General features: G+C 42.7%; 1 protein-coding gene and 1 non-coding gene across 6 annotated transcripts; both read left to right on the forward strand.

Moving 5' to 3' along the window:
• ZCCHC8 (zinc finger CCHC-type containing 8) lies at nt 1-24,925 on the forward strand. 5 transcript variants are annotated; one of them, XM_003994621.6, is made up of 14 exons: nt 1-437; nt 1,924-1,966; nt 5,831-5,905; nt 7,732-7,837; nt 9,081-9,158; nt 12,443-12,546; nt 12,664-12,729; nt 13,312-13,372; nt 13,849-13,991; nt 14,306-14,448; nt 17,348-17,469; nt 19,575-19,661; nt 19,924-20,041; nt 23,101-24,925. In XM_003994621.6, the coding sequence occupies exons 1-14, from the start codon at nt 239-241 to the stop codon at nt 23,883-23,885; spliced, it is 2,130 nt and encodes a 709-aa protein (XP_003994670.1). In that variant the 5' UTR covers nt 1-238; the 3' UTR covers nt 23,886-24,925. The 5 variants fall into 5 exon arrangements, with proteins under 5 accessions (XP_003994670.1, XP_019670049.1, XP_044897286.1 ...); XM_045041351.1 differs by having other exon boundaries at nt 12-437; nt 1,929-1,966; XM_023241358.2 differs by lacking the exons at nt 1-437; nt 1,924-1,966 and adding an exon at nt 1,351-1,504.
• Nucleotides 6,571-6,705, forward strand: LOC111557399. The gene has a single exon (XR_002737447.2). It is a non-coding gene; the product is annotated as a small nucleolar RNA SNORA9 (small nucleolar RNA).

Below are 24,925 nucleotides of genomic sequence, written 5' to 3' on the forward strand. Positions count from 1 at the left end.
CATGCCACGCTCCCGAGCAACCTCGGAAGTGACTCTGAGAGACGCCACTGTACTCTGGGAGTTGTAGTCTCTCGGGACTGGCCCGCCCTTTGTGCAACTTCGCGGCCTGTGTTTGGAGAAAACCCTACCGGGTGGCTAAGCGCGGCCCGGAGCCCTAGCGAGCGGTGCCGCCCTACAACCTTCGCCCCCGGCCCGGCGGCCGGCTCCGCCTCTTCTCGAATCTTTCCCACAGCCCAAGATGGCGGCGGAGGTGGATTTTGGCGACCTAGAGCTGTTCGAGGCGTTTGACCACCCAGAGGAATCCATTCCGAAGCCCGTTCACACCCGCTTCAAGGATGACGACGGCGACGAGGAGGACGAGAATGGGGTCGGCGACGCGGAGCTGCGGGAGCGGCTTCGGCAGTGCGAGGAAACCATCGAGCAGCTCCGCGCCGAGAATATCCTTCCCGCTCGCTGGGCCCGGTCACCGGCGTGCGGTGGGCGGCGAGCCCTGGAAGGCGCGGGCGGAAATTCCAGGGGGGCCAGAATTCCGAATAATCTCCCTGAGGGCTGAGAGTCGAGGGTTCGCTTGCGTAAGCAGCACCGGGGGCCTCGGCGCCAGCCTCTCCTCTCCTGGGTTCGGTGTCCTGGACTACACTCGCTCTTCCCGTCCCCCAAGCTGGAGCTGGTTTTTAGGGCTTTTTTTTCAGACTGCTACATTACAGACTGGTTACCGCTTCTCTCCTCTTCTCTAAAGTCGTTATCCGATTTTATTTTTTGCGGCCAAGCTTAAGTTCATGCAGTCATGCTGTAGTTGTGTATTAGGAGGTAACCGGATACTCAGCCCCTTAGCGTAGGTCTGTTTTTTAGGGCGGGGCAGAAGCTAGTGGTCCTAGGAGGTAGAGTTGGGGGTTCAAGGATTTGAGGCATGCACAGAGACATGGTTAATTGCCTGATTAAGATTGGGGATTCATTTTAAAGTTCTTCGACTTTTCCGTGGTGAAGGTGCCGTCGCAAAGGTTTGGGAAAAACGCGCCAAGTTTCCGTTTGGCTTCGTTACATGATTACAGCTTTTCTGGCAAGATTTGCCAGTATGTTTATTTATATTCTTACAGGTGGGTTTTTTTTTTTTTTTTTAATTATATGCCGATGATTTCAGTTCAAATGAAACCCTGAAAGCGGTTGGTCAATCATTTTTGAAGGTTTTTTTTTTTTTTTTAATGTTTGTTTATTTTTGACAGAGTGTGAGCGGGTGAGGGGCAGAGAGGGAGGGAGACACAAAATCCAAAACAGGCTCCAGGCTCTGAGCTGTCAGCACAGAGCCCCCTGCGGGGCTGGAACTCGCGAACTGTGAGATCACGACCTGAGCTAAGTCGGTCGCTTAAACAACTGAGCCACCCAGGCGCCCCCCGCCCCCTTCTTTTGAAGGGTTTTGAAGTCTGATTTTTTTGTTTCGTGATGCTTTTTCCCTCTACGTTTTTGTACGTAAACCTTCGAAATACAGAGAAGTTGAAAGGACTGTACTGTGAGCATCCATAGTTTCCATCCTAGAGTTTTCCTTCCTTAGCAGTTTGTTTTACTGTACTTACTTTGTCGCTTATCATGCTGCCCTTTCTTAAGTGAATTGCTGTTTAACTTCTGATGGGGTACGGTTGTTTGAATAACATTTTTGGTTCGGTCTGTTAGGTCTGTCAGTCGCTTTTGAACTATATGACCTTGTCTTAAATATCCATGTTGGAAGAGATGAAAAAACTATTTTAATGTTTAGGTTTAAATGCCTATCCCTGCAACTGAACAGGAGCTGGGTTAAGTGTGTCATTCTCGAGATATTTGCAGGTCTTTTGATATTAACATTCTGACGCCAAAAGTGAGAGTGAGTAGTTAAATTTTATGTTATTTATGATGTTGTTTGATGAGGGCTTGTATTCCTTAACGAGTAATAACATCAAGAACTTAAAAGAAAATTGAACATTCTGACTCGACCGAGGTACGAGATATTGCAATTACACTATTGTTGTCTTTTATTTTTTATCCTGTTGTTAATATTTAGCTATAATTTTTTTGTAAAAGGAGTATTTAGGATTTTTGTATTATTTTTCAGTATACTCCGAAGAAATCAGTAATGATGCTTTATTTTTAATTTCTGGGGATAAAATTTGAAATCTCACAACTGCATTGAATTTTTAACTAATTTGTTATTTTGGGGGGATGTTAACTGGATTTATTGCGGTGGTCATTTCACAACATATACAAATACTGAGTCATGTTATGTACCTGAATAACTTTTTTTTTTTTTTAAGATTTGGATTTTTCTTTCTTTCTTTTTTTTTTTTTTTTGGAGAGAGAGAGAGAGAAAGAAAGACAGTAGGCGCAAGTGATCGAGGGGCAGAGAGAGAGAAGTGGGACTCATGTTTTACCCGCAGTGGGGCTCGAGCTCACCCCAAGCTGGTGCTCACGTTCAACCGAAGCCGGCCTCGAGCTCACCCAGTATGGAACTCGAACTCATGAACTGTGAGATCGTGCCCTGAGCCAAAGTCAGATGCTTAACGACTGAGCCACCCAGGCGCTCACCTGAATAACTTTTAGGCTGATTTAATGGGTAAAAATATTTGTGAAGCACATCCAAAAAATTTTGACTTAATGTTTCAAACAAGCCGGTTTGCCGAGCTAGCTGTTCTTACTCCACAAACGTTTCTGGGACGTCAGTTAAGATTACAGTATTGCTCCAGCTGAAGATTTACTTATGCAGTTAAAGTATGTTCATAAATAGGAATGATGCACGATTTCATTTTAGAAAGAGAAATAAATGTGCTGTTGAAGAAAGTACAGTGAGTAGGTTTGCATTCAAACCTCTGACTTTAACAGATAGAAGATTAAATGCTGGTGTCTCTTAAAAAAATTTAACAGGTCAGTAAATCTAAAATATTTGTCTAAGTACATATTTATCATGGGGAATCGTGTTGTCATGCTTCACAATTTGGGGTGCCTTGATGCAATGGTACATGCACTTTTTTGTTTCTGGTACCAGCTGAAGTAACCGGCTACATTGGTGACTAAAGGTTTAAAATTTCAGAATTCAGGGGCGCCTGGGTGGCTCAGTTGGTTGAGCGTCCGACTTCAGCCAGGTCACGATCTCGCGGTCCGTGAGTTTGAGCCCCGCGTCAGGCTCTGGGCTGATGGCTCGGAGCCTGGAGCCTGCTTCCGATTCTGTGTCTCCCTCTCTCTCTGCCCCTCCCCCGTTCATGCTCTGTCTCTCTCTGTCTCAAAAATAAATAAATGTTAAAAAAAAGATTAAAAAAAAAATAAAAAAAAATAAAATTTCAGAATTCAGATGTATTTTGGAAAGCTCCCCATGCCCTACCTTCCTTCCTCTATGTGAGCACACTTTGTGGATCTAAACTCGCTGTTGCTTTGATATTAAATGTGTTGAATATCACTGGGATTCCTCGAAAATCATAATTAAAAAAAATTTTTTTAAGTTTATTTTGAGAGAGAGAGAGAGAGCACATGTGGGGTAGGGACAGAGAGAGGAGAGAGAGAATTCCAAGCAGGCTCCATGCTGTCAGCGCAGAGCCCGATGAAGGGCTCGAACTCACAAACTGTGAGATCATGACAGTTGGCATCAAGAGTCAGATGTTTGAGCCACCCAGGTGCCTGAAAATCATAATTTTTAAAATATTTTTTAATGTTTATTTAAAATTTTTTTTTAAATATTCATTTTTGATTGTGAGAGACAGAGTGTGAGCAGGGGAGGAGCAGAGAACGAGGGAGACACAGAATCTGAAGCAGGCTCCAGGCTTTGAGCTGTCAGCACAGAGCCCCATGTGGGGCTCGAACTCACGGACCAGGAGATCATGACCTGAGCTGAAGTTGGGCATTTAATAGACTAAACCACCCAGGCGCCCCTAATGTTTATTCATTTTTGAAAGAGGGTGTGAGTGAGCGAGGGAGGGGCAGAGAGAGAAAGGGACAGAGGATCTGAAGCGGGCTGGCTCTCTGCTGGCTGCAGAAAACCCAGCCCCAGTGTGGGGCTTGAACTCAGGAACTGTGAGATCATGACCTGAGCTGAAGTTGGACACAACCAACTGAGCCACCCAGGTGCCCCATTTGTTTTTAATATTCAGAGGTAGGTAAGCACACTTTAGAGTTGATAATTTAAACAAATATTTATTTACAAAAGGGTTATAATCACCTGAGTTTAAATGATTATAGCATCATAGGCTTTGCCAATACACGAGGCAAGCATTAGTATCCTAAAAAAGGAATAAATTAAAATTTTTCTTTTAGAATTTGTGCTCTTTGTGATGTCATACTGATAAAGCATGCTACAGAAAACTTAGAAACAAAAAGAAATAAAATTATTTAGATAAATTTTGTACCCCAAGTCTCTTGGTTTAATCCTTATTTTTGGAACTGTCATGATCAGAAGTTTCCTTTTTGTCCGCTAAATATTATTTTTTGCTTTATATTATGAAAAATTTCAAATGTATGGAAAAGGAACAGTGCAATTAACACGTTTTCATCACTTAGATTTAACAGTTAATATTTTGCCATATTTCCTTCTCATCACATATATACATTGTACTCTAAATATTTCAACATGTAACTTTTTAGAAACAAGACTTTTTCATGCATAATCGCAACACAACTATCACAGCAACTGGTATGATTTTCTTACTAACATTCCCAGCTCAGTCCATATTCATATTTCCCCAACTGAATGTCTTTATAGCTGATTGTGCTTGGACTCCAGTCAAGGAGTTATGCAATTGTGTGTGGTTTTTAAAAACCATCATGTATTCTGAAAAAGAAATTTGTGCAAATTCAAGCAAACTTCTGAACTTCTTCATATTTTACTTTTGTTTCTTGATCTGAGCAATTCCAAATATAAACTGATTTATTTCACATGCTGCACAGGTAAAGGAATAGGAGGCAGGTGGGCAGAGGAGGAATCTGAGAGTCAGCTGGTCCAGATTAGCACCGGGACATTGGATATTGTGCATTGTGCAGATTTTACAGCCAGAGCCACACACATCCTCCCTCCCTCCCTCCCTCCCTCCCCCTCTCTCTCTCTCTCTCTCTCTCTCTCTCTCTCTCTCTCTTTTTTTTTTTTTTTTTGCAGTAATTGAAAATCAAATCCAGGAACAAGAACAATATACTTTTTACATTTCTGCTTTAGAATCCGGGATTTGGAATAATGGAATGTGCTCTGCCCTTGAAGAGGCTGAAGTGTTTCCTTGTATATTACTAAGCTAAAGTCACTCTGATTTTTAAGAAATATATTCTTGTAACCTGCTGGTTTATTCCGACCCTCCCTTCCCCCGGCTTGTAAAGAAATGATCCATTAGATAAAGAAATGTTTTGGTTGAAAACTGGAAGATTAAGCGTAGTTTTAAATTTTTTGTGAAATATTTAAAAAACTTTTTTTAAAGATTTATTTATTTTTGGAGAGAGAGAGAGCAGGAGCAAGGGAGGGGCAAAGAGAAAATCTCAAGCAGGCTCCACGCTCAGCACAGAGCCCCATGTGGGGCTCAATCCCACAATCCTGGGATCATGACCTGAGCTGAAATCAAGAGTCGGATGCTCAACTGACTGAGCCACCCATGCACTCCATTTTTGTGAAATATTTTTAAAAATATGTAAGGGATGTCTCTGTGTAAAACCATTAAACTAGGTAAAATTTGATGAACCTTGGATTTTTCTTGAGAAAACAAGCGTTCTTGGTGGTTCTTGATCTTATTTGTAAAATATTATCTTTGGTACTTAAGAATTACAAAAGTTATGTGTTCATATATACATGTACGCGTTTTACTCTTAATACCTTCTAAGACTGTTTTAATTTCTGTTTTAGTGGAATATTGGTGAACGATACTAAGTTAGATGGACCTTTATTACAGATTCTCTTTATGAACAATGTTATTTCAAAGTAAGTAATTTTCCCCTTTCTACATATAATGAGTTAATGTGTTAATGAAACAACATCTTCCATTAGTATGCTGTATTTATTTGTACTTATTCCATTTTTATTCTTTTGCTTAAAATTTAGGGAATCGTGGGGCTTTTTTGTTTTCTGGTTTTGTTTTTTTGAGAGAGAGAGAGAGAGAGGGCACAAGTGAATGAGGGGCAGAGAGAAAGAATCCCACTCAGGTTCTGCACCATCAGCGTGGAGCCTGAAGCAGGGCTCAAGCTCACCCCATGTGAGGTTCGACCTCATGAACCAGGAGACCATGACCTCAACCAACTGAACCACCCAGGCACTCTAAGAGCAAGGACATTAGAGTCTATAAACATGCATTTGAATCTGGGCCCTAACTTTGTACATATGTGAACCTGGGCAGGTCACAACCTGTCTGCATATCAGTTTCCTCACTGGAAAACAGATGCTAATAGTAACCACTTCTTAGGTAGTTAAGTGAGTACCTATAAGAGCCCAATAGCCTCTAATAAAAATAACAACTGGTACCACAGCAATAAGTAATGTTAGTCGTTTCTCCCCCAGAATCAGATAACTGGGTTTACCCTGTTGGTTGTCTTCAAAGCTTACCCACATAATTTTGTGTTTGTGTGAATGTGTGAAAGAGAATTAGACCTTTGCAAACCTTCCAGCATGCTGGGGTCTAGGGTAACTCAGTGTATTCCTCCAGTGCTTGCTAGAACGTTCTGAAATGTTTTGAGACTTTGCCCTGTCCCTTCCGCAGAGCGTGGTCGTAGACATTTCAGACAGTTGCTTGCCCCTCTCCTGAGTCACTGAAGCATAATCGTTATCTTGCATACTAGGCAAGGTAAAGAAGGTAACATATTAGTTAGAGTGTTAGCTGTGTGGCAGGCCCATCACCTACCTATCTCTGCCTAGGTGGAACCTGCCACTGTCAGTGTGGGGACGCTGGATGGTGAGGGTGGCAGTAGCAAGGTGCTGGGCACAGCTGGGCGTGAGCACTGTCATCATCATTGGATTTGAATCCGCGTCCACTCTAGCTCATGGCAATCTCATTTCTGCACCATGTATCTGCCATTTTGCCTGCAGAGATCTTGGAGTGTCAGAGCTAAAGAGACCTGAAAGATCAAGTCTGGTGAAGAGCAAGATGGCTGCCCCACTGCGGCCAAGCTGGGTTCCGCGGGCCCCTCCTGAACCGAGCGTTAACAAATAGTTGATGAAAGCGGTTCTTGACCTGGGAAGCTGGAGAAAGTAGACCTCAGTAGTTTCTCTGCTTCATTTTGTGTTTCCATTGCATTTTGGTGTTTTGGGTTTTTTTTGTTTTTTTCCCAGTTTAACATTTATATAGTATTTCCTTCTGTGTGGATAGGGAGTCTCTGGGAGGAAGATAGGAAGAATGTACTGGCTGTCTTTTCATTGCAGAGAAGGTGGCCGGGGCACAGACCAGGAAGGAAGCTTTTCATTATGTAACCCCTTTACTTCTTTTGGATTTTGAACCATGCTTTATATAGATTATGTATTCAAATTTTAAATATGTAAAATTTATAAATAAAATCCATTTATTCTCAGCACCAATATTTGCCACTGTTACATGGCTAGCACTACCTTAGGTTCCCATAATCATTATGTTAACTCGGCAACAATGTATATTTCTTTTTCTGAGGAATAGGTTCCTGACTGTTACAGAATCAGTGATTTGATAAACCTCTGAAAATCAAGTTAACGGCATTTACTCCTGACATCTTCTAATAATGCATAAGATTTCAGTCTATTCAGTGTTTTACTCTGCATTCTGACTGTTGTGTCCTCTCATGCAGGCAATACCATCAAGAAATAGAGGAATTTGTGTCAAATTTAGTAAAAAGATTTGAGGAACAGCAGAAAAACGATGTGGAAAAGACTTCCTTTAATCTTTTGCCCCAGGTATTTCAAACTTAAGAGACTTTAAGATTAACAGGTTATGCTTTTCACTGCCGTCTATGAGGCCACAGGGATCCTCTTGTATCCTCATGAAAATGACTAAGTGCAACCACTGTGTCCTACACCTGAAACTAATATAACATTGTATGTCAAGTACAACTAAAAAAAGAAAAAACAGGATTGTTAAAACTGTTCACCTCCCATCCTGCAACTGGGCTTCCTTCATTGGTCTGACCAGTACAGCCACAGGCGTATTGTGGCTCCTTTTCTTGGGGGAGTCCTAGACCTGGCTACACTCAAAATTAGTCTTTTACCACCCCCCCCCCCCCATTTCCTCACTTGGACATGTGGTTTGAGGCAGAAAATTAATTTTAAGGCAGAAAAAAAAAATCTGTATTTCTGGAGTTTATAAAAGATGAATTATTTTTCTCTAAAACCAATAGGTTTACCTGCTATTCTATTTTCCCCTCTGCTTATTGGAAAAAATCAATAGCATGCCCAAAGAAATCTGAGAAATTTCACTACGTGAATAACAGAGCGTGAATTTGTATTTTAAAAAATCAGAATTATGATTTCTGGGCTTTTTTTTTTTTTAATTAAAAGTTATGGTAAGTAGACTCTGTCAAATAAGGGTTGTTAGCTGTGTATCCTGAGAATTGGGAGAACAGAGAATTCTGAGTAATTAAATTTTTATCACCTTGAGTTTTTACATCTCTTATACAATTTTTAAAAGATTTAAGAAACAAAATACATTTAACAATAAAAACCATACAAGGAGTTTTGATTCAAGGAGCACTTCAGAATTTTGTAGTGGAGGGAGGTCTATGAGAGTTCTATCAGTATTGACCACTAATGTAAAATCATAAATGTTTTAGTCTTTCTGGTTATCTGGTTTTAAGATCGTCTACTTTGTCATTTTCAGCGTTGAGAGTTTAAATATTTAATTCATTCAATTTAATACATGAATTAATATTCAGTAACACAAAAGGCATAGTCTACACTAATGCTTCAGAAGGCGCTGTCTTTTGTATCTTTTGTAATTTTTAAATTCTCCCTCTTGTGAAATTTATTTCACAAACCTCCCTAGCTTTCAAACTTACCGTAATTGTGACAGTGTTGAATTCAGAACTTTATATACCTTAGTGGTATGTATGAGAAAATAAAGGGTGTGTTTAAATTTCTAATATTTGAAATTTGAACTAGTTAAAAATTGGTTACCTTCTATAACTGTTTTTCTTTGTGTTAGCCATCTAGTGTTATGCTAGAAGAGGACCATAAAGTGGAAGAATCGTGTGCCATTAAAAACAACAAGGAAGCTTTTAGTGTAAGTTTGGACATTTTAGTTTTGAATCCTGCAAAAACATGTTTTCTATCCTGTGTCATTTGGGTGGCATTGAAATGATAAGGTGGCATAGCCATGTGTCATCAGATGATCACCACCCTTTCATGAAATTTGTTACAAGCAACAGTTTAGGCTTCAGCCTCTAGATAATATGGTTCACTTTCTAATAATTACTGGATACACGATAGACAGACATTGGAGGACTTTATTTTTGTCCTGACGAACTTTTTTTGCACGTGCGTTTCATGAACGCGGATGATGATCTGGAGCGCGTGCTTGTTGCACGTACAGATGGGGAAGGATAAGTAAGCAATGTAACAGATGGCAGATAGGAGATGAAAAATGTTGACAAACTCAAATGGCGGGTGAAAAATCGAAGAGGCATCACAGGGATAAGCCTACCCTTAGGCCTTTTGGTACCTGTGCGGAATTCCACTGTGTCAGTGCAATGTAGCGGCGTGATTTTGCAACTTCGGTTTTTTTAAGATGATGACGAAATCCTGGATTCTGTTCGAGGCAGACTAGTTTTCATGTGTAGGGAGTGACGTGCCCCATTGACCTACCACAATCTTAAGGACATGGGGCCGCTGGGACTGTGAAGGGCCCACAGCCTTACTGCAGAGATTGACAGGGGATAGCGTGTGTCTGCAGATGTGATCGAGGCGTCATGTTAGATCACTCTGTGTGGTGCCGGGTGGGAGGACCGGGACCAGCGACTGCGTGGACCACAAGCAGGCACAGTGCAACTCAGCCTTCAGTGCAAACTTCTGTCAGAGATGTGAATACGAAGTGGTCGGACTCGTTTAAGAAAAGCAAATTCCACATTACCCGAAGAAGTCAAAGACTGAGATGCTATCAAGGCGCTTTAAAGAAAGAATTTGAACTATGTAACTCTTCATGTCCCTTCTAACTCTAGGGTTCTGGGCTAGAGAGTGGTACCTGCCTGGAAAGTGGGACTATTGTGTATTATTAATTTACTTCTTTAATAAATACTAATAAATATAGAATGTTCCCTTGTCAGGGACCCTTCTGGGTTCCAGAGACAGCAACGAAGAAAAAGGGCAAAGTCTCTGCTCTCACTGAATTACATTCTAGTGGGGCAAGAAAATAGGTGAGGCTAAGGACTTAGAGGGTAACTGTGGGGCATTTGGTTTGTATGGTGAGTAGATAGCGACAGCCTCTCTGAGCTGATAACAGAATAAATTGAGGGAGTGAACCATCATGCAGTGAAGAGTATTCCAGACTCCAGGCAGTAGGAACAGTGAGTGGAAAGCCCTGGGTCAGAAGGGCACACTGACATGTTGCTCACTACTTACCAGGTACTGTTCGAAGCTCATTACAGATATGCTCGTGAAGGTACTACTAGTATTCTCTTTTGACAGATGAGGAAACAGATGTGGAGAGCTAAGTAACTTGCCCTGAGTCCCTTAGCTAGTAAGTGACAAAGCCAGGGCGTGAATCCAGGCCTTCTGATTGTGGAGCAGATCGAAATCTTTATATTGCCTCGTGAGCAATAGTAAGGGCTTTGGGTGTTACTCTGAGATGAGAAGTCCCTGGAGGATTTTAAGTAGAAATGTGACGTGATATGACTTGAATTTTTGAAAGAGCTGGCTTCTCTGTGGAGAACAGTGTGTAGCTGGTTACATCTGGAAGCTGGAAACTGGCTAAGTGACTCTGTTGATCTCAGGTGAGAGAAGATGGCAGGTCAGTCTAGAAGACCAGGGCTGGACGTGAGCAGGGGTTAGAAGCTGGATCTACCTTGAAGGTAGAACTGACCAAACGTGTTGACGAATTGGATGCATAGAACACAAAAGCGAGGGAGTCGTCAAAACGATGCAGGTTTTTGGTCTGAGCAGCTAGAATGAGGCCCTTCCCTTTCCTGTGATGGGAAAAACTGGTGGGAGGCGCAGCTTTGGAGTGGAATGGGAATCTGGTTCAGTTTTTCATAGGTGAGTTTGCATGTCCTGGAAACCTGTCAGTTGGCACTTGAATCTACAAGATTGGAGTTGAGGCAGAACCGGATATTTGGGGTGTCCCATATCCTCGTACTTCATACCATGGGCCTGGACGAATCACCTCAAGAGTGCAGGTAGAGAGGGGGACTGGACTGAGTCTCACAGAAGATGGAGAGATGAGAAGGACTGGTCAGCAAGGTAGAAAGAACACTGAGAGAATGGTGTCCCAGAAGCCAGAAGAAATGACTGACCTGTGTCCGTCGTTGCTGACAGGTTAAGGTGAAGACTGAGCCGTCCACTGAATTTGGCTGCATGGGGCCCATGGGGGAGCTTAGCACCATGAAGGAGGCAGAAGCCTTTCTGGAGATGTTCAAGAGAGAATGGCAGGGCCATCTGAGGAAAAAAGTGGGGGGCTGGTTTAGAGGAAAAGAGATTAAATCAACACCATCTAAATGCAACATGTGAACCTTAATTAAGTTCTTGCTTGGAAAAAAAATAAAGCCTAGAAAAGGCATTTTGGGACCAGTTGGGAAAACTGAGTACAGAATGGATATAGATGATATTAAGAGTTTATTAACTTTCTTAGGTGTGACAGTGGTATTGTGGCTTGTAGGAGAATGTTCTTGTGCTCAGAAGACCCATTCTGAAGTGTTTAGGGATGAAGTGTCACGAAAGTAGTCTGTCGCTGGTTATGTGTAGAAGCTGGAAGCCCATTAGGAAGTTACCATATTAATCTCAGGCAAGAGACAATAATGGCTTAGACTAAGATGATGGTGGTGGCTTGCTTTCTCCCGGTGGCTCAGTAAAAAGTAAGTGTGCGCGTGTACCTGTGTGTGTGTGTGTATGTGTGTGTGCACGTAAGGTATCCACAATTGTTGGATCTAAGAGAGTAAGTACATACCTGGGTGTTCACTGTAGCATTTTCTCGACTTTTCTGTATGAATTCCTCCCCGCCCCCCGAATTGGAGAGGAAGGAAAAGAGTGAGCGGGAGGGGAAGGAAATAGTAAATACTTTTCTGCATTGTCTTGCTGCCAAGGGAAGCGAGGAGACGGGTGATTGAAGTCTGAGGAGAGTGCAGCTGATGGTCACCATCTCCTGGAGAGGGAAACTGTGACCTCGGCAACACAGGGGCATTTAAAGATGGAGCTTTTTACCTGCACCTCCAAATCTGGCTCCTTTAGGGAGTTGAGTATGACTTCTAATCATTTCCTCCAAAATTAAAGCGTTAAAACAATTAATCATAGTCTTACATTATTTAATGTCTTTTTTTCCTGCTTAAATAGCAATATTTTTTGACTTGTTTTCTGCAGGTTGTAGGAAGTGTCCTGTATTTTACTAATTTTTGCCTTGATAAATTGGGGCAACCGCTTCTAAATGAAAACCCTCAGCTTACCGAAGGATGGGAAATACCTAAGTATCCTACATAGTGAATGAAGATCTTTTATGCATCTTGCCATTAAGTTCACCTTTTAAAAAAATTTACCAAATTTTGCAGACTATGATAACTGTTCCTTAATAAAATTCACTAAAGGTACCAGCAAGTCTTCAGCCACATTGTTTCTCTAGAAGGGCAAGAAATACAAGTAAAGGCAAAAAGGTTTGTGTGGGGAGTTGTTTTTGTTTCCTTCTTCTTTTTAAAACTTTTTTAACCAAAACCATAAACTCTTTTAGCTTGAAAAATTAATATTCTTTATTGCTGGCTTACTATAAAGAAGTTATAGATTGAGCTAGAATTTTAATATGTAGACATATTAAATGTTTAAATTAGTCATCTGTTTATTGGAATTCATTGGTTCACGCCTGATATGCTTGGGTGGGTGGAAAGTGTCATTGTTGCTGTCAGTTTGGTTGCTGTCTTATAACCATCTGCCCCTTCCTGAGTCACCTAAAGGAAATACAATCTGTTTGCCTCGGTTCTTCTGTTATTAACCACTGACAAAACCCAGAGGTGACAGATTAGTTGGGAACATAAGGGTTCTTGGTTAAAAGACTCGGATAAAAGTACTGTTTGTTTAAACCACTGAGTACAGGAGGTGAAAGCGTACTCACTATTGCAGATGTTTGTAATCTGTGATCTGCGTGCTTTCTTTCTCTCTGATACACTTTGCTGTCATAATTGTATTGATTTGCTTTTATGTCTAATTTACATTATGCACATCTTTGTTTTTTGACCAAATAGGCCAAAGCCTCACTGTTTCAATTGTGGTTCTGAAGAACATCAAATGAAAGATTGCCCAATGGTAAATTTTTCTCCTATAAAAAAAAAAAAAATCTTTGAATTAGAGCTTTCTAATGTTTTCAGCACATTTCTGGCATTGTGTGAGATGAAGAAGCTAGCTGCGATAACTTTCTTTCGGTCCTTGAATTTGAAAGCTTTTCAAGTTTGTACTTAAATTTTAAGACATTGGATTTTTAAAACTAATAACTTGTTACAGTATTCTGTATTTGAGATGAATGAAATATGAGAGTTAATTTTTAGAGTTGATTCTAAAAACTTGATTTTAGGTTAAGATAATAGTGAGGTGATAACAAATTAAAATGACTGCTTCTCTTCCTTGCTGTATTTTTCTAATATTTACACTGTCTTTTATACTTGTTACACATTAAAACTGGAATAGTTTGTTTGCTTGACCTGAAACAGTGTTTAGTTTTATTTAATTTCTGAAGTACTTCTAAACTGCTCGTTACCATTTTTCTCAACTGCGTTATGCTCCAGCCTCGGAATGCTGCTCGGATAAGTGAAAAAAGAAAAGCATATCTGGATGCCTGCAGTGAGACAAACAGTCAGAATTTTCAGCAGCGATACCACGCGGAAGAGGTGGAGGAGAGATTTGGAAGATTCAAGCCGGGAGTCATTAGGTACCTCTGTCATTTTAGTGGAGAACGTCATTTCGACTTCATCAGTATTTGGAATGTTCTGTGTATCCAAAGGGTGATGGTCGGTGTGATCCGGAGGGCGGTGGTCGGTGTGGAGGTCTGCTCTAGCAGCGCCTAGATAATGCGCATCTGTTCGTTCAGAAACTTTCACTGCAATCTCAACCGTGTATCTGTTAAGCACCGGGTCACTGTGTGGAACCTACGACACGGAGTTGTTTTAACACATCGGGGACGGTATGTGTTTTAATCCAAACAAGAATACGGTATTTTTTTATTCCTCTTTTGTTTTTACATAGCGAGGAACTTCAGGATGCATTGGGCGTGACAGACAAGAGCCTTCCGCCTTTTATATATCGAATGCGCCAGCTGGGGTACCCGCCGGGGTGGCTCAAGGAAGCCGAGCTGGAGGGCTCCGGGCTTGCGCTCTATGATGGGAAAGGTATAGTATGTGAAGTTAGATAAGTCGGCCCAAATGTTATTGTGAGAGAGAGAGAGAGAGAGAGAGAGAGAGAGAGAGAGTGTGTGTGTGTGTGTGCGTGTGCACGCGTGCACGTGTGTGTAATGAGAGAGCTGCAGTAATATCTGATAGGAATGGCTGGCTTGATCAGTGTGTGCTGAGGGAACTAAAAACTATCACAATGGTGTTTCCTTCGTTTTACAAGGAAGGAACTAAAACCTCAAGAATTACCAGATGGTTGGTTATCTGGACCTGCTCCAGATATTTGACTATGCAGGCCAAAGAATCAGCTCTCCAGCTGGTCCTCATAAGCTCTTGCCTTGCTCAGAAGTGGTAACAGAAATCTATTCATCAGTGAATGCCAGGAGACCTAAAATACAGGATACATAAATCCTCTCGTAATCTAGAACCCCTCCCTTAGGTATCTGCTATAGAGGAATAATCACACATGTGCACAAGGAAAATATGTGTATGTGTTTTTGTAGCGTTGAATATGATAGTGAGAAATTGAAAGCAACATTAAGGCTCTAAAGAAGAATGGCTGACTAAACCGTGGTAGATCTGGGCTGTGGGATCCCTGTGGTAATTAAGGAGGAGAGTGCATCTGTGAGCTGACATGGCAAACTCTCTGTGCAATGCTGAGTTTCTGCCCAACATACCTATCATGTCATTCAGAGAATCCCACGTGGATGAAACAGTGCTCTATGTTTTTTCTGAGGACTGATTTATAAGTGTTTTGGTTTTTTTTTTAATGTTTCTTTATTTTTGAGAGAGAGAGAAAGAGGGAGTCAGAGTGTGAGTGGGGAGGGGCAGAGAGAGAGGGAGACACGGAATTCGAAGCGGGCTCCAGGCTCTGAGCTGTCAGCACAGACCTTGATGCAGGGCTCCAACCCACGAACCATGAGATCATGACCTGAGCCGAAGTCAGACGCTTAACCAAGTCATCCAGGCACCCCAAAAGTATTTTTTTAAACGTTTATTTTGAGAGAGAGAGAGAGAGAGAGAGAGCATTAGCAGGTAGCAGAGAGAGGGGGGACAGAGGATCTGTAGCAGGCTCCTGGCTGACAGCAGAGAACCTGATGTGAGGCTCGAACTCACAAACTGGGAGATCATGACCTGAGCCGAAGTTGGACATTTCACTGACTGAGGCACCCTTCAGTTAGATTTTAGATTCAGACTCATTGAAGCCTTTCCTGACCACCTTATTTAAGTATGTCTCTCATTGGCCTGCCAGTCTTTTATCACTGGACCCTGTCTGTTTCTTTCATGCCCTATATATTTATTTCTCTGTTCTATTTCTCTACTTCTATTTTCCTAGCTAGACAGTCAGGTTTGTAATTGCTAAAACCATTCATATTTTATTCACCAGTATATCCCCTGGCATATAGCACGGTACCCACAATGTGGTAGATGTTAAATAAATACTTTTTAAAAAAGTCTTCACCCATACAGCAGACTCAACAGTGGTTCCCCCCGGGGAAAGAAAGAGGATTGGCCTTGAGATTATAGTTTATCTCTAATCCCCTAAATCTTTTAAAAATGAAAATGTTTCTCTATATTACCTAGATATTTTAAAATATTTTTATTTTTTAGTTTATTTTTTTAACTTTTTTTTTTTAATGTTTATTTCTTTTTGAGAGAGAGAGAGTCAGAGCACGAGCAGGAGAGGGGCAAAGAGAGAGGGAGACACAGAATCCAAAGTAGGTCCAGGCTCTGAGCTGTCAGCATAGAGCCTGATGCGGGGCTCAAACTCACGAATGGTGAGATCGACCTGAGCTGAAATCAGGTGCTCAACCAACTGAGCCACCCAGGCGCCCCTAAAAATATTTTTAAAAATTCACCAAGCTGCTCCTTTTCAGTTAGTACCAAAGAGGTATTTAGGACAGCCCTTTTAATATATCCCCAAGTCATGCAGGCATTCAAGTTTTCTGTAGGTGCTTGAATTTCTGTTGTTTTCTCAAGTTCTCTCTCTTTTTTAGTTTGTTTGATTAGAGATTCTTTGGATAAACATTGTGGATGGTTGAAGTCTTTTGGATATATTTCAATTGGCTGAGCCATCCTAAGCCTCTTTTAATCTATAGATACCCTCCCTTGTTTTTAACAAAGCCACATTTTGTCCTTTCGGGTTTTCGAGATTTTGCTGATGCATCTCCATGGTGTGTTATTTTAGCACGTTCCTCTGTCCCTGTCTTTATTGTGATGGAATCAGTCACTGGTGGTCGTTGCCTGTCTATACTTGCTAATGATGGGTTGCAAAATGGTTATATACTCATTCTTTTAATACTTCTTAGCTTATTAGCTAGGATACTTCTATAAAGAGAAACTTCTCATAAACCATTTAATTACCTTACGTATATAGACACCATAGGACTAGCAAAATAAACGTATGATTTACTTAGTAGTTTTCAAGGTAATAAAGTGTTTCCCAAGTATCCTTCTCTCATCTGTAAAGTGGTTTTGTAAAGTAGTACATACCTCTTAAGGTTGTGATGAAGATTACCAGAGTTAATACTTACAGGCCATTTAAAACACAATCTGGTACATGATAAGACTTAGATAAATGTTTGTTAAATGAAGACATCGGAATAGAGCATCAGGCAGGTCATTGGGTCAGCACAAACTAGACTTCTAAGAAACCCATGGAAGAACCCAGGTTTCCAAGATTTTCAATATTCATTTACTATCAAAGTATTCTGTCCACATTGTTTAAAAGTTTCTAATCTAATGATCCAGAACATTGTGATTGAAGCCATTCTCAGAATAATTATTCTCAGAATAATTCTGTTGCCTTGAATATAAGTACTTTCCTAGTATACTTTTGGTCCGGGGAGGGATTTATATTGGCATCTAGCAATGTTATCCTTCTGATGGTCTCTGACAGATGGTGCTGATGGGGAAACAGAAGCTGGAGAAGCACAACAGAATAAAAGTGTCACTTACGATCTCTCGAAATTGGTAAACTATCCAGGTTTTAATATATCTACTCCCAGAGGAATTCCAGATGTAAGTATACCATGTTTTTATTCTTATGGGATATAACATTATTGTAAGGATTGTTAAGAATTGTTAGCGTATAAAAAAAAAAAGAATCGTTAGCTTATGTAGCAGTTACACTGTGACATGAAGAAGTAAATGTGTTACTTGTTCAGCTTTGTAACTTCCTATATGTTGTCTAGAATCTTAAGTGATACCTTGTGTTCATTCAAAAAAATTTTTTTCTGATTTATGCCCTACGAAAAGGAGTTAAAATGATTAAATTCTGTAAATCTAAAACTGTTCTAAAATTATGCTTTAAAAACATGGGATGGTTCTGAGGCAGTATTGTAAGTTCTTTGGAATTACTTGGAAAGTAAATTTATGCCTTTAATAAATCTAAGTTAATATAACTCCTTTTCCTATCCAGTAATTCCTTTTCCGCTTTTTTCATTCCAAAGTAAAATTTCTCATTCCATATGAGAATGGTTTCTGCATTTATTTAATCTTTTCCAACTTTCATCTTCTATTTCAAGACTCAACAATGACCTGTTGTGGTGATGGTGTGGTTGTATTTTAAGTTTATTTATTTATATCGTGAGAGAGAGAGCGAGAGCGCGCCTGTGTGCGTGCCCAAGCCTGGGAGGGACAGAGGAAGGAGAGCAAGAATCCCAAGCAGGCTTTGCACTGTCAGCGAAGAGCCTGACACAGGGCTCGAACTCCTGAACCATGAGGTCATGACCTGAGCCAAAGTCAGATGCATAAACGGACTGAGCCACCTAGGCACGTGATGTGGTGGTTGCATAAAAAAATGCATTTTTAGGTGTTCGTAGGAACTGGGAAGCAAAGAAACCAAAGGTCCGACCTTAGAGTCTAGTGAACAGATATGAAGACAAGTATGTAATTAATTAAGAGCTAAACTGCATGGCACAAACCATCAGTGCCTCTGGAAATGGTCCTAGTACCAGCCGACCTCAGAGTCCTCTGGGGAGTGCTCGGTTGAAGTATGCCTTTTTTTTTTTTTTTAATTTTTCTATTATTGTTGTTATTATTATTATATTTTTAAAGTTTATTTTGAGAGAGAGAGCAAGAGAGAGAGAAAATCCCAAGCAGCACTGTACCAGCATCACTGAGCCTGACATGGCGCTCAAACTCACAAGCTGCAAGATCATGACCTGAACCAAGATCAAGAGTCAGACATTTAACCAACTGAGCTACCAAGGCATCCCTTTTTAAGTTTGTTTATTTTTGAGGGGGGGGAAGAGGGGCAGAGAGAGAGAGGGAATCTGACGTGGACTTGAACCCGTGAACTATGAGATGACCTCAGCCAAAGTTGGACGCTCAACTGACTGAGCCACCCAGGCGTGCCCTTTTTTTTTTTTTTTTTTTCTTTTTTTAATTTTAGAGAGAGTGGGTGTGACTAGGGAAAGGGATAGAGAGAGGGCGAGGGAATCTTAAGCAGGCTCCACACTCAGTGCAGAGCCCAACACGGGGCTCGATCCTACAACCCCGGGATCATGACCTGAGCTGAAATCAAGAGCCGATCGTTCAACCAACTGAGCCACCCAGGCACCCCGGAAATGCACATTCTTGAGTCCCACCCTTAGACTTAACTGACTTGACCCTGGAATCTGGAGGTTTGACAGGAGCCCCAAATGATTCTTCTTGAGAACCCCTACTGCACGTGCTCATAGAGATGAGAGAGAAGGAAGGGATGTTGAACCTTAAAGATGAGTGCCGGGTTTGGAAAGGGAAAGAACAGAAGCTGGAAAGTGGTAGGAGAGGTGAGCCTTGAGGGACCCTGTAAGCCGGGCCAGTGCCTGCAAGGACGGGGAGAGGGAGGCCGGAAGAGAGTCCGCTCGTCACTGAGTACAGCTTCTGCTTGTAGTAGGTGGAACCTTTTGGGGCCAAGTGATTTTGTCAAGTAAGCTTTTAGTGTTCACTTCCGATCATGTTGCCGGCAGGGTTGGGTGGCTGGGTTTTTTGTTTTGTTTTGTTTTTCCTTCAATGCACCATCCTTTTCGTTAATTCCCCAGAAAAGGAAATGTAATTTGAGACCTCCATTTTACAGAATGTCAAAGTATGATGTTTTCCAAATACAGGCTTGTTTTTTTTCCTTGTCTTCTCACCATTAGGAATGGAGGATGTTTGGGTCCATACCGATGCAGGCGTGTCAGCAGAAGGACGTGTTTGCCAATTACCTGACTTCTAACTTCCAAGCGGTAAATAGCTTCTCAGGGTGAGGTTGATAAAAATTGATTGCCTTTTGTTGGTGGACTTTTGTAACTCATCAGCGTCTTCTTGCTCTTTGGCTTTGCTTCGAAAGCACTCTGTGCCTTCTGATGCATCCAAAGGAAAAGGGCGGCTACATTCACCATTTACCTACGCTTTGCTCCACATTGGTTTTCTGCGGGGTGGAAGGGAAGGACTGGAGTCTCCTTCTTCTGCCCCATTAACTTGTGCTTGGCTTGGCCCCTCCATCAGCCGAGCATGAGGTCTGGCAGCAAGAGGTCTTCATCCCAGTCCAGCCCAAGCAGTCCAAAGAAGCAGAGGAAGGAGAGCAGCTCAGCAGCCTCCCCCGCGGACATGGAGCTCGACTCAGGTGGGTCTCCTCCTGTGGTCTCAATCTCACTGAGAAGGTAGAGGGATTGTGCACGCTCCTGAGTTCCAGGAGGAAGGCTGGGCCGGTTTGAGCACTAATGAAATGCTTTGATTCTGTCCTTGGAGATGAGAGTGACACCCCCTCGTACTGATAAAAGGTAAGGTGGGAGACAGCTTGGTGTGAGGGCCATGCCGGCCGGTTAACTGAGTTCCTGAGTCAGGCGATCCTTGCCGCCCAGTCCCAGTGGTCCTGATCCGGACCAGGCCCTCGGATGGGGGCAGGGCCCTGGGACAGGCAGTGGAGAGTGTCCCGCTTCGGCAGCTCTATCCCAAGAGGAGGAAGGGCAGAGCTGAGCCAGGCTTTCCCAGGGAAGAAGGACCATGAGGAAAACCTGCCCTCCTGGAAATGCACAGTGGAACAAAGGACTTGCCCTCTGATACTCCTCTGGCTTTTTATTCTCTTAATCCTCTGGGCTTAACCATGGAAGTGGTGGCCATGCAGGACTGTGACAGCCCTTCTCAGCATGTCAGCCAGCAGTGGGTCAGGACAGTCATGCACGCACCTTTCCGAGACCCCCCCCTCTAGAACTGTCCACGCTTCCTTTGGGCTTCCCCTTGGGACTGCTGGGGTGTAGTTTAGATGTTGCCCCCAGAAAGCTCTGGAATGAATCAGAACTTTATGTTAACTTGATAAATTCCAAAGCTGCTCTGAGTCCCAGACTGAAAACTCATTCCTTGCTCTACCTCCCATCCTAAAATATGCCCAGCCACTTTGGTCCTTATAGCTGGCACATGTTTTGAAGTGAGATTAAATGGCAACATTAAGATACAATGAATGTTGGGGCACCTGGGTGGCTCAGTCTGTTAAGTGTCCGACTCCTGGTTTTGGCTCAGGGCATGACCTCACAGTTCATGTGCAGGAGACCCGCATTGGGCTCTGCGCTGAATTTTCTCTCTCTCTCTTTCTCTGCCCCTCCTGCACACATGCTCGCTCGCTCTCTCCCTCTCTCAGAATAAATAAACTTTAAAAAAAAGGAAAAAGAAGATAAAATGAATGTAGATACCTTAATAATAAGATGCTATCTATTAATGTAAATTGCCCTGATTTGATTGTGAGGGATTCACCTGTCTTATTTTCAAATTCCCAGAGAAAATTTAAAGGTCACAGATTAAATCCCCTTAAAATCCAAAATCAAAGCCCCCCAAACCATTTTCCCCAATTTTTTACACTGCTTAGTCTCAGCCATAGGAGTTCTTTTTTGTTTTTAATTTTTTTTTTTAACGTTTTGTTTATTTTTGAGACAGGGAGAGACAGAGCATGAACAGGGAGGGTCAGAGAGAGGGAGACACAGAACCAAAACAGGCTCCAGGCTCTGAGCTGTCAGCACAGAGCCTGACGCGGGGCTTGAACTCACGGACCACGAGATCATGACCTGAGCCAAAGTCGGCCGCTTAACCGACTGAGCCACCCAGGCGCCCCTCAGCCATAGGAGTTCTTGATGCCAGAGTTCACACGCCAGGCTTTTAGTACCTACAGCCTGACATCAGTGTCCATTCTCACTTTTTTATTTTGCCCGAAGCAGTGCTCAAATACGAATCACGCGATCATGACCTGAGCTGAAATCTAAGGGTCGGATGCTTAACTGATTGAGCCACCCAGGCTCCCCCCAACCTTTTTTAAAGTATATTTTTTGAATTTGCCTAATTTTTAAAACCTGTGCTGTTTTGGATACCTCTACTAGACCCTGAGGATAGGAAGATTCATGAGACACAACTGCCGCCCTTAGTTTCCACTCTGCGTGGAAACTGCGCCACCTAGGGCGTGCAGAGGTATAAATCCCATTTTGATATAAATGTGGTGACCTGTGGTGATCCATACAGAGCCCCAGAGCTGGTTACACCTATTTTAGTGTCAGAGGGGACAAACCAGGCAGCTGTGCTGGATGAGGTCGTAGACCCCGATCAAGAAGGACTTTGAGCTGCGTCCGGAGGGATAAATTCAGGGATTTACCATGGAGATGAGCAGGGTTAGGACATTTGAGTCCATGGGAAATGCAGATGCAGACGCGTGAGACATCACGGCGCACTGGTCCAAAAGCAGAGTGACACCTGGGGTTTCAGCCTGGCAGAAGAAATAACGTGGTGCAAGGAGGCAAATTCGTGGTCACAGAGGGCCTTGTGAGGCACAGAGGAGATCAGATCAGCCTTTGTCCTGATGGAAAGCACTGAAGGTTTCTAATGAAGTGGGAAGGTTAATGGGCCCAGACTCATGCTTCACAAAGATAGTAGTTTGGAGAATGGATATAAGGAAGAGGAGTCCAAAGCACAGACGATGCCAGGATTCCTGACATAATGTCTTGGCTGCGACGGTCTGCCAGAGAGAGTAGGCCCCAGGGAGCCGAGGACTGGGGGCGGGGTGCAGAGGGAGACGAGGGCCTCTCTGGCGATTGGCAGGTTCCGTGTGGGAGACTTCAGCCAGATACCACTGGTGGCACCATAGTGGGAACAGCATGAAGGAGCGGAGTCCGGATTCGAGGAAAAGGTCGGATCTGTTGCGTCTGGGACATATAGGTGGTGATGACCATTGACCCGTGAGCTACACGAACCTGCAGTTGAGGCAGGCAGGCAGGACCAGAGGTGCAGAACTGGGGAATAAGCCAGAGTGTACCCCACCCCGTCTCCTCAGTTTTGTCTCCTTCAGCAGTCCCGCCAGCAGCGTTTCCAGCCGTTGTCCCACCACACTTTCCCAGGAACCCCGTTCTGCAGCTCCCGCAGACAGCCTGGGGACCACTCGCGCCTCCGGCCGGCCTCCGTGCCCACTCTCTGTTCCCTCACTCTGAAACGCTGCATGGGTCATGGGGCCAACGGGTGGATTTCCCTTTCCTTCAAGCTCCTGGTGCCGGAAGAGCCTGTGGCGCTCCCTGCGGGCGTTCCTTCCAGGTGCTGGTGGTTATGGAGCCTCCAGGGCGTCCCCTCTCCAGCCGGTGACTCTCCGGGCACACCTGAGTTCAGACACCAACTGCTGTGACAGCTGGAAGTATCACAGCTTTTTTCTTTCAGATGCGGAGGTCCCTCACGGCTCTCCCAGCGGGGAAGCTTTCCAGTTTCAGCCACCGCTGCCCCCTGGCACTCCCCCTCCTCTGCCCCAGGGGACTCCGCCGCCCATCTTCACCCCTCCGCTCCCCAAGGGCACCCCGCCACCGACTCCCAGCGACTCACCCCAGACCAGGACAGCGTCGGCAGCTATGGATGAGGACTCACTGACTCTGGAAGAACTTGAAGAGCAGCAGAGGCGGATATGGGCGGCCCTCGAGCAGGCCGAGAGTGTGAACAGTGATTCCGATATTCCCGTGGACACACCTTTAACTGGGAATTCGGTTGCCTCTTCGCCTTGTCCAAATGAGCTAGACCTCCCTGTCCCAGAGGGAAAACCCTCTGAAAAGCAGATGCCTGATGAGCCCGAGGTACCAGACACTTGTACAAAAAAGTCGGAAGTTGAACATTCTCTGAGCCCAGACTCTGAGCCGACGTTGCTTTGCCAGAAGGAAAAGGAAGAGTCCATTCAGATGGACTCTAAAGGTGATGCCCTTCTTGATAATGGCAACGTTGTGTCGAACTGTGACATTAGTAATGGAGGCAGTCAGAAGCTCCTTCGTGTGGACTCCAGTCCTTCAGCAGCCACTAAAGTTCATAGTCCTGTACCTGACATGAGCAAGTTTGCAACTGGAATAACGCCGTTTGAATTTGAGAACATGGCAGAATCCACTGGAATGTACCTCAGGATAAGAAACTTGTTAAAGAACTCGCCCCGAAACCAGCAGAAAAACAAAAAGGCTTCTGAATAACTCCTTGACAAAGCGCCACGAGCTATTTAATTATCTGTAACTTTGTGTTCTGTTCATTAGTACCAAATGGAGATGAGATTGTTTTCCTATTTGTCCCTCCCATGTTCAAAAATCTATCCAAGGCTTAATTGTGGCCTTAAGTCGGGCCTATTTTAAAGAACAGAAAGACCGGGCTTGCTGGTTTACTATATTTTATTCTTATTGCTAAAAACTTGCGGGGACGGGATGTAAGTCCGAGCTGGTTTAGAGATAGTTCGTTAAGGTTTATACTACTTTTGGGTCGTGAGTGTCTGTCAGGAGTGATGGTTTTTATCTGTCTTTTGTACGTTGATTTCCCTTTCTACATTTTGCTAATTACCCTGTATATAAGTTTAATATATCACTTTTTAAAAAGAAAAAAATTCTAACCATTTTAAATGCATATTTCAACTCTGACAACCAAATGAGAAAAATCAGGGATGAGCAGCTTTATCCCATTTGGGGTATTTTTGTAAGTGATTTACACACATCAATTTTAATAACACTTTTACTTTTTTTGTAACTTCATTCTTCATATAAGTTTGCTATACAGGTGCGTTCATCTTTGTGTACAAAGGTTTAATAAATTAGCTTTCATATACATAATCTAAGACTTTGAATACAAAAAAAGTGATTCACAGTTAGTGTACCCAACGTTGTAAGTTTGGAAGTAAATTATGTGGTTGCAAAAGTTAGTGGTAGCAAAGAAAATCTAGGAAAATGCAAGTTTGAGTGTTTTCAGTGTTATTTCAGCCTTAACTGTAGAGACAGCAAAATCTTTTAAAGTACTTATTTTGAAAAAAAAAAAAAATGAGGGCAGCTAGCCTTTGTACAAAAAAAACCTTCCAAATTTGAACCTTAAGATAATTAATGCTTAAAAATAAAAAATAGGCATAAACAAATTGCTTTTAATTGTCAGATATATAACATGGAGATGAATTATGGTTTTTTTGTATTTAAATGGAATGCCATCACATTGTTACAGTCGCATCCCTGAAAATAAACATACAGCTGATCTTGAA

The sequence above is a fragment of the Felis catus genome, chromosome D3, assembly GCF_018350175.1.
Source record: "Felis catus isolate Fca126 chromosome D3, F.catus_Fca126_mat1.0, whole genome shotgun sequence".
NCBI lineage: Eukaryota > Metazoa > Chordata > Mammalia > Carnivora > Felidae > Felis > Felis catus.

Bases quoted from the DNA above. Each gene is read 5' to 3' on its own strand.
- ZCCHC8 (XM_003994621.6), top strand. From the start codon at position 239: ATGGCGGCGGAGGTGGATTTTGGCGACCTAGAGCTGTTCGAGGCGTTT. The intron at 5,906-7,731 runs GTAAGTAATTTT...CCTCTCATGCAG, and splicing joins ATGAACAATGTTATTTCAAA to GCAATACCATCAAGAAATAG. The intron at 14,449-17,347 runs GTATAGTATGTG...GGTCTCTGACAG, and splicing joins TGCGCTCTATGATGGGAAAG to ATGGTGCTGATGGGGAAACA.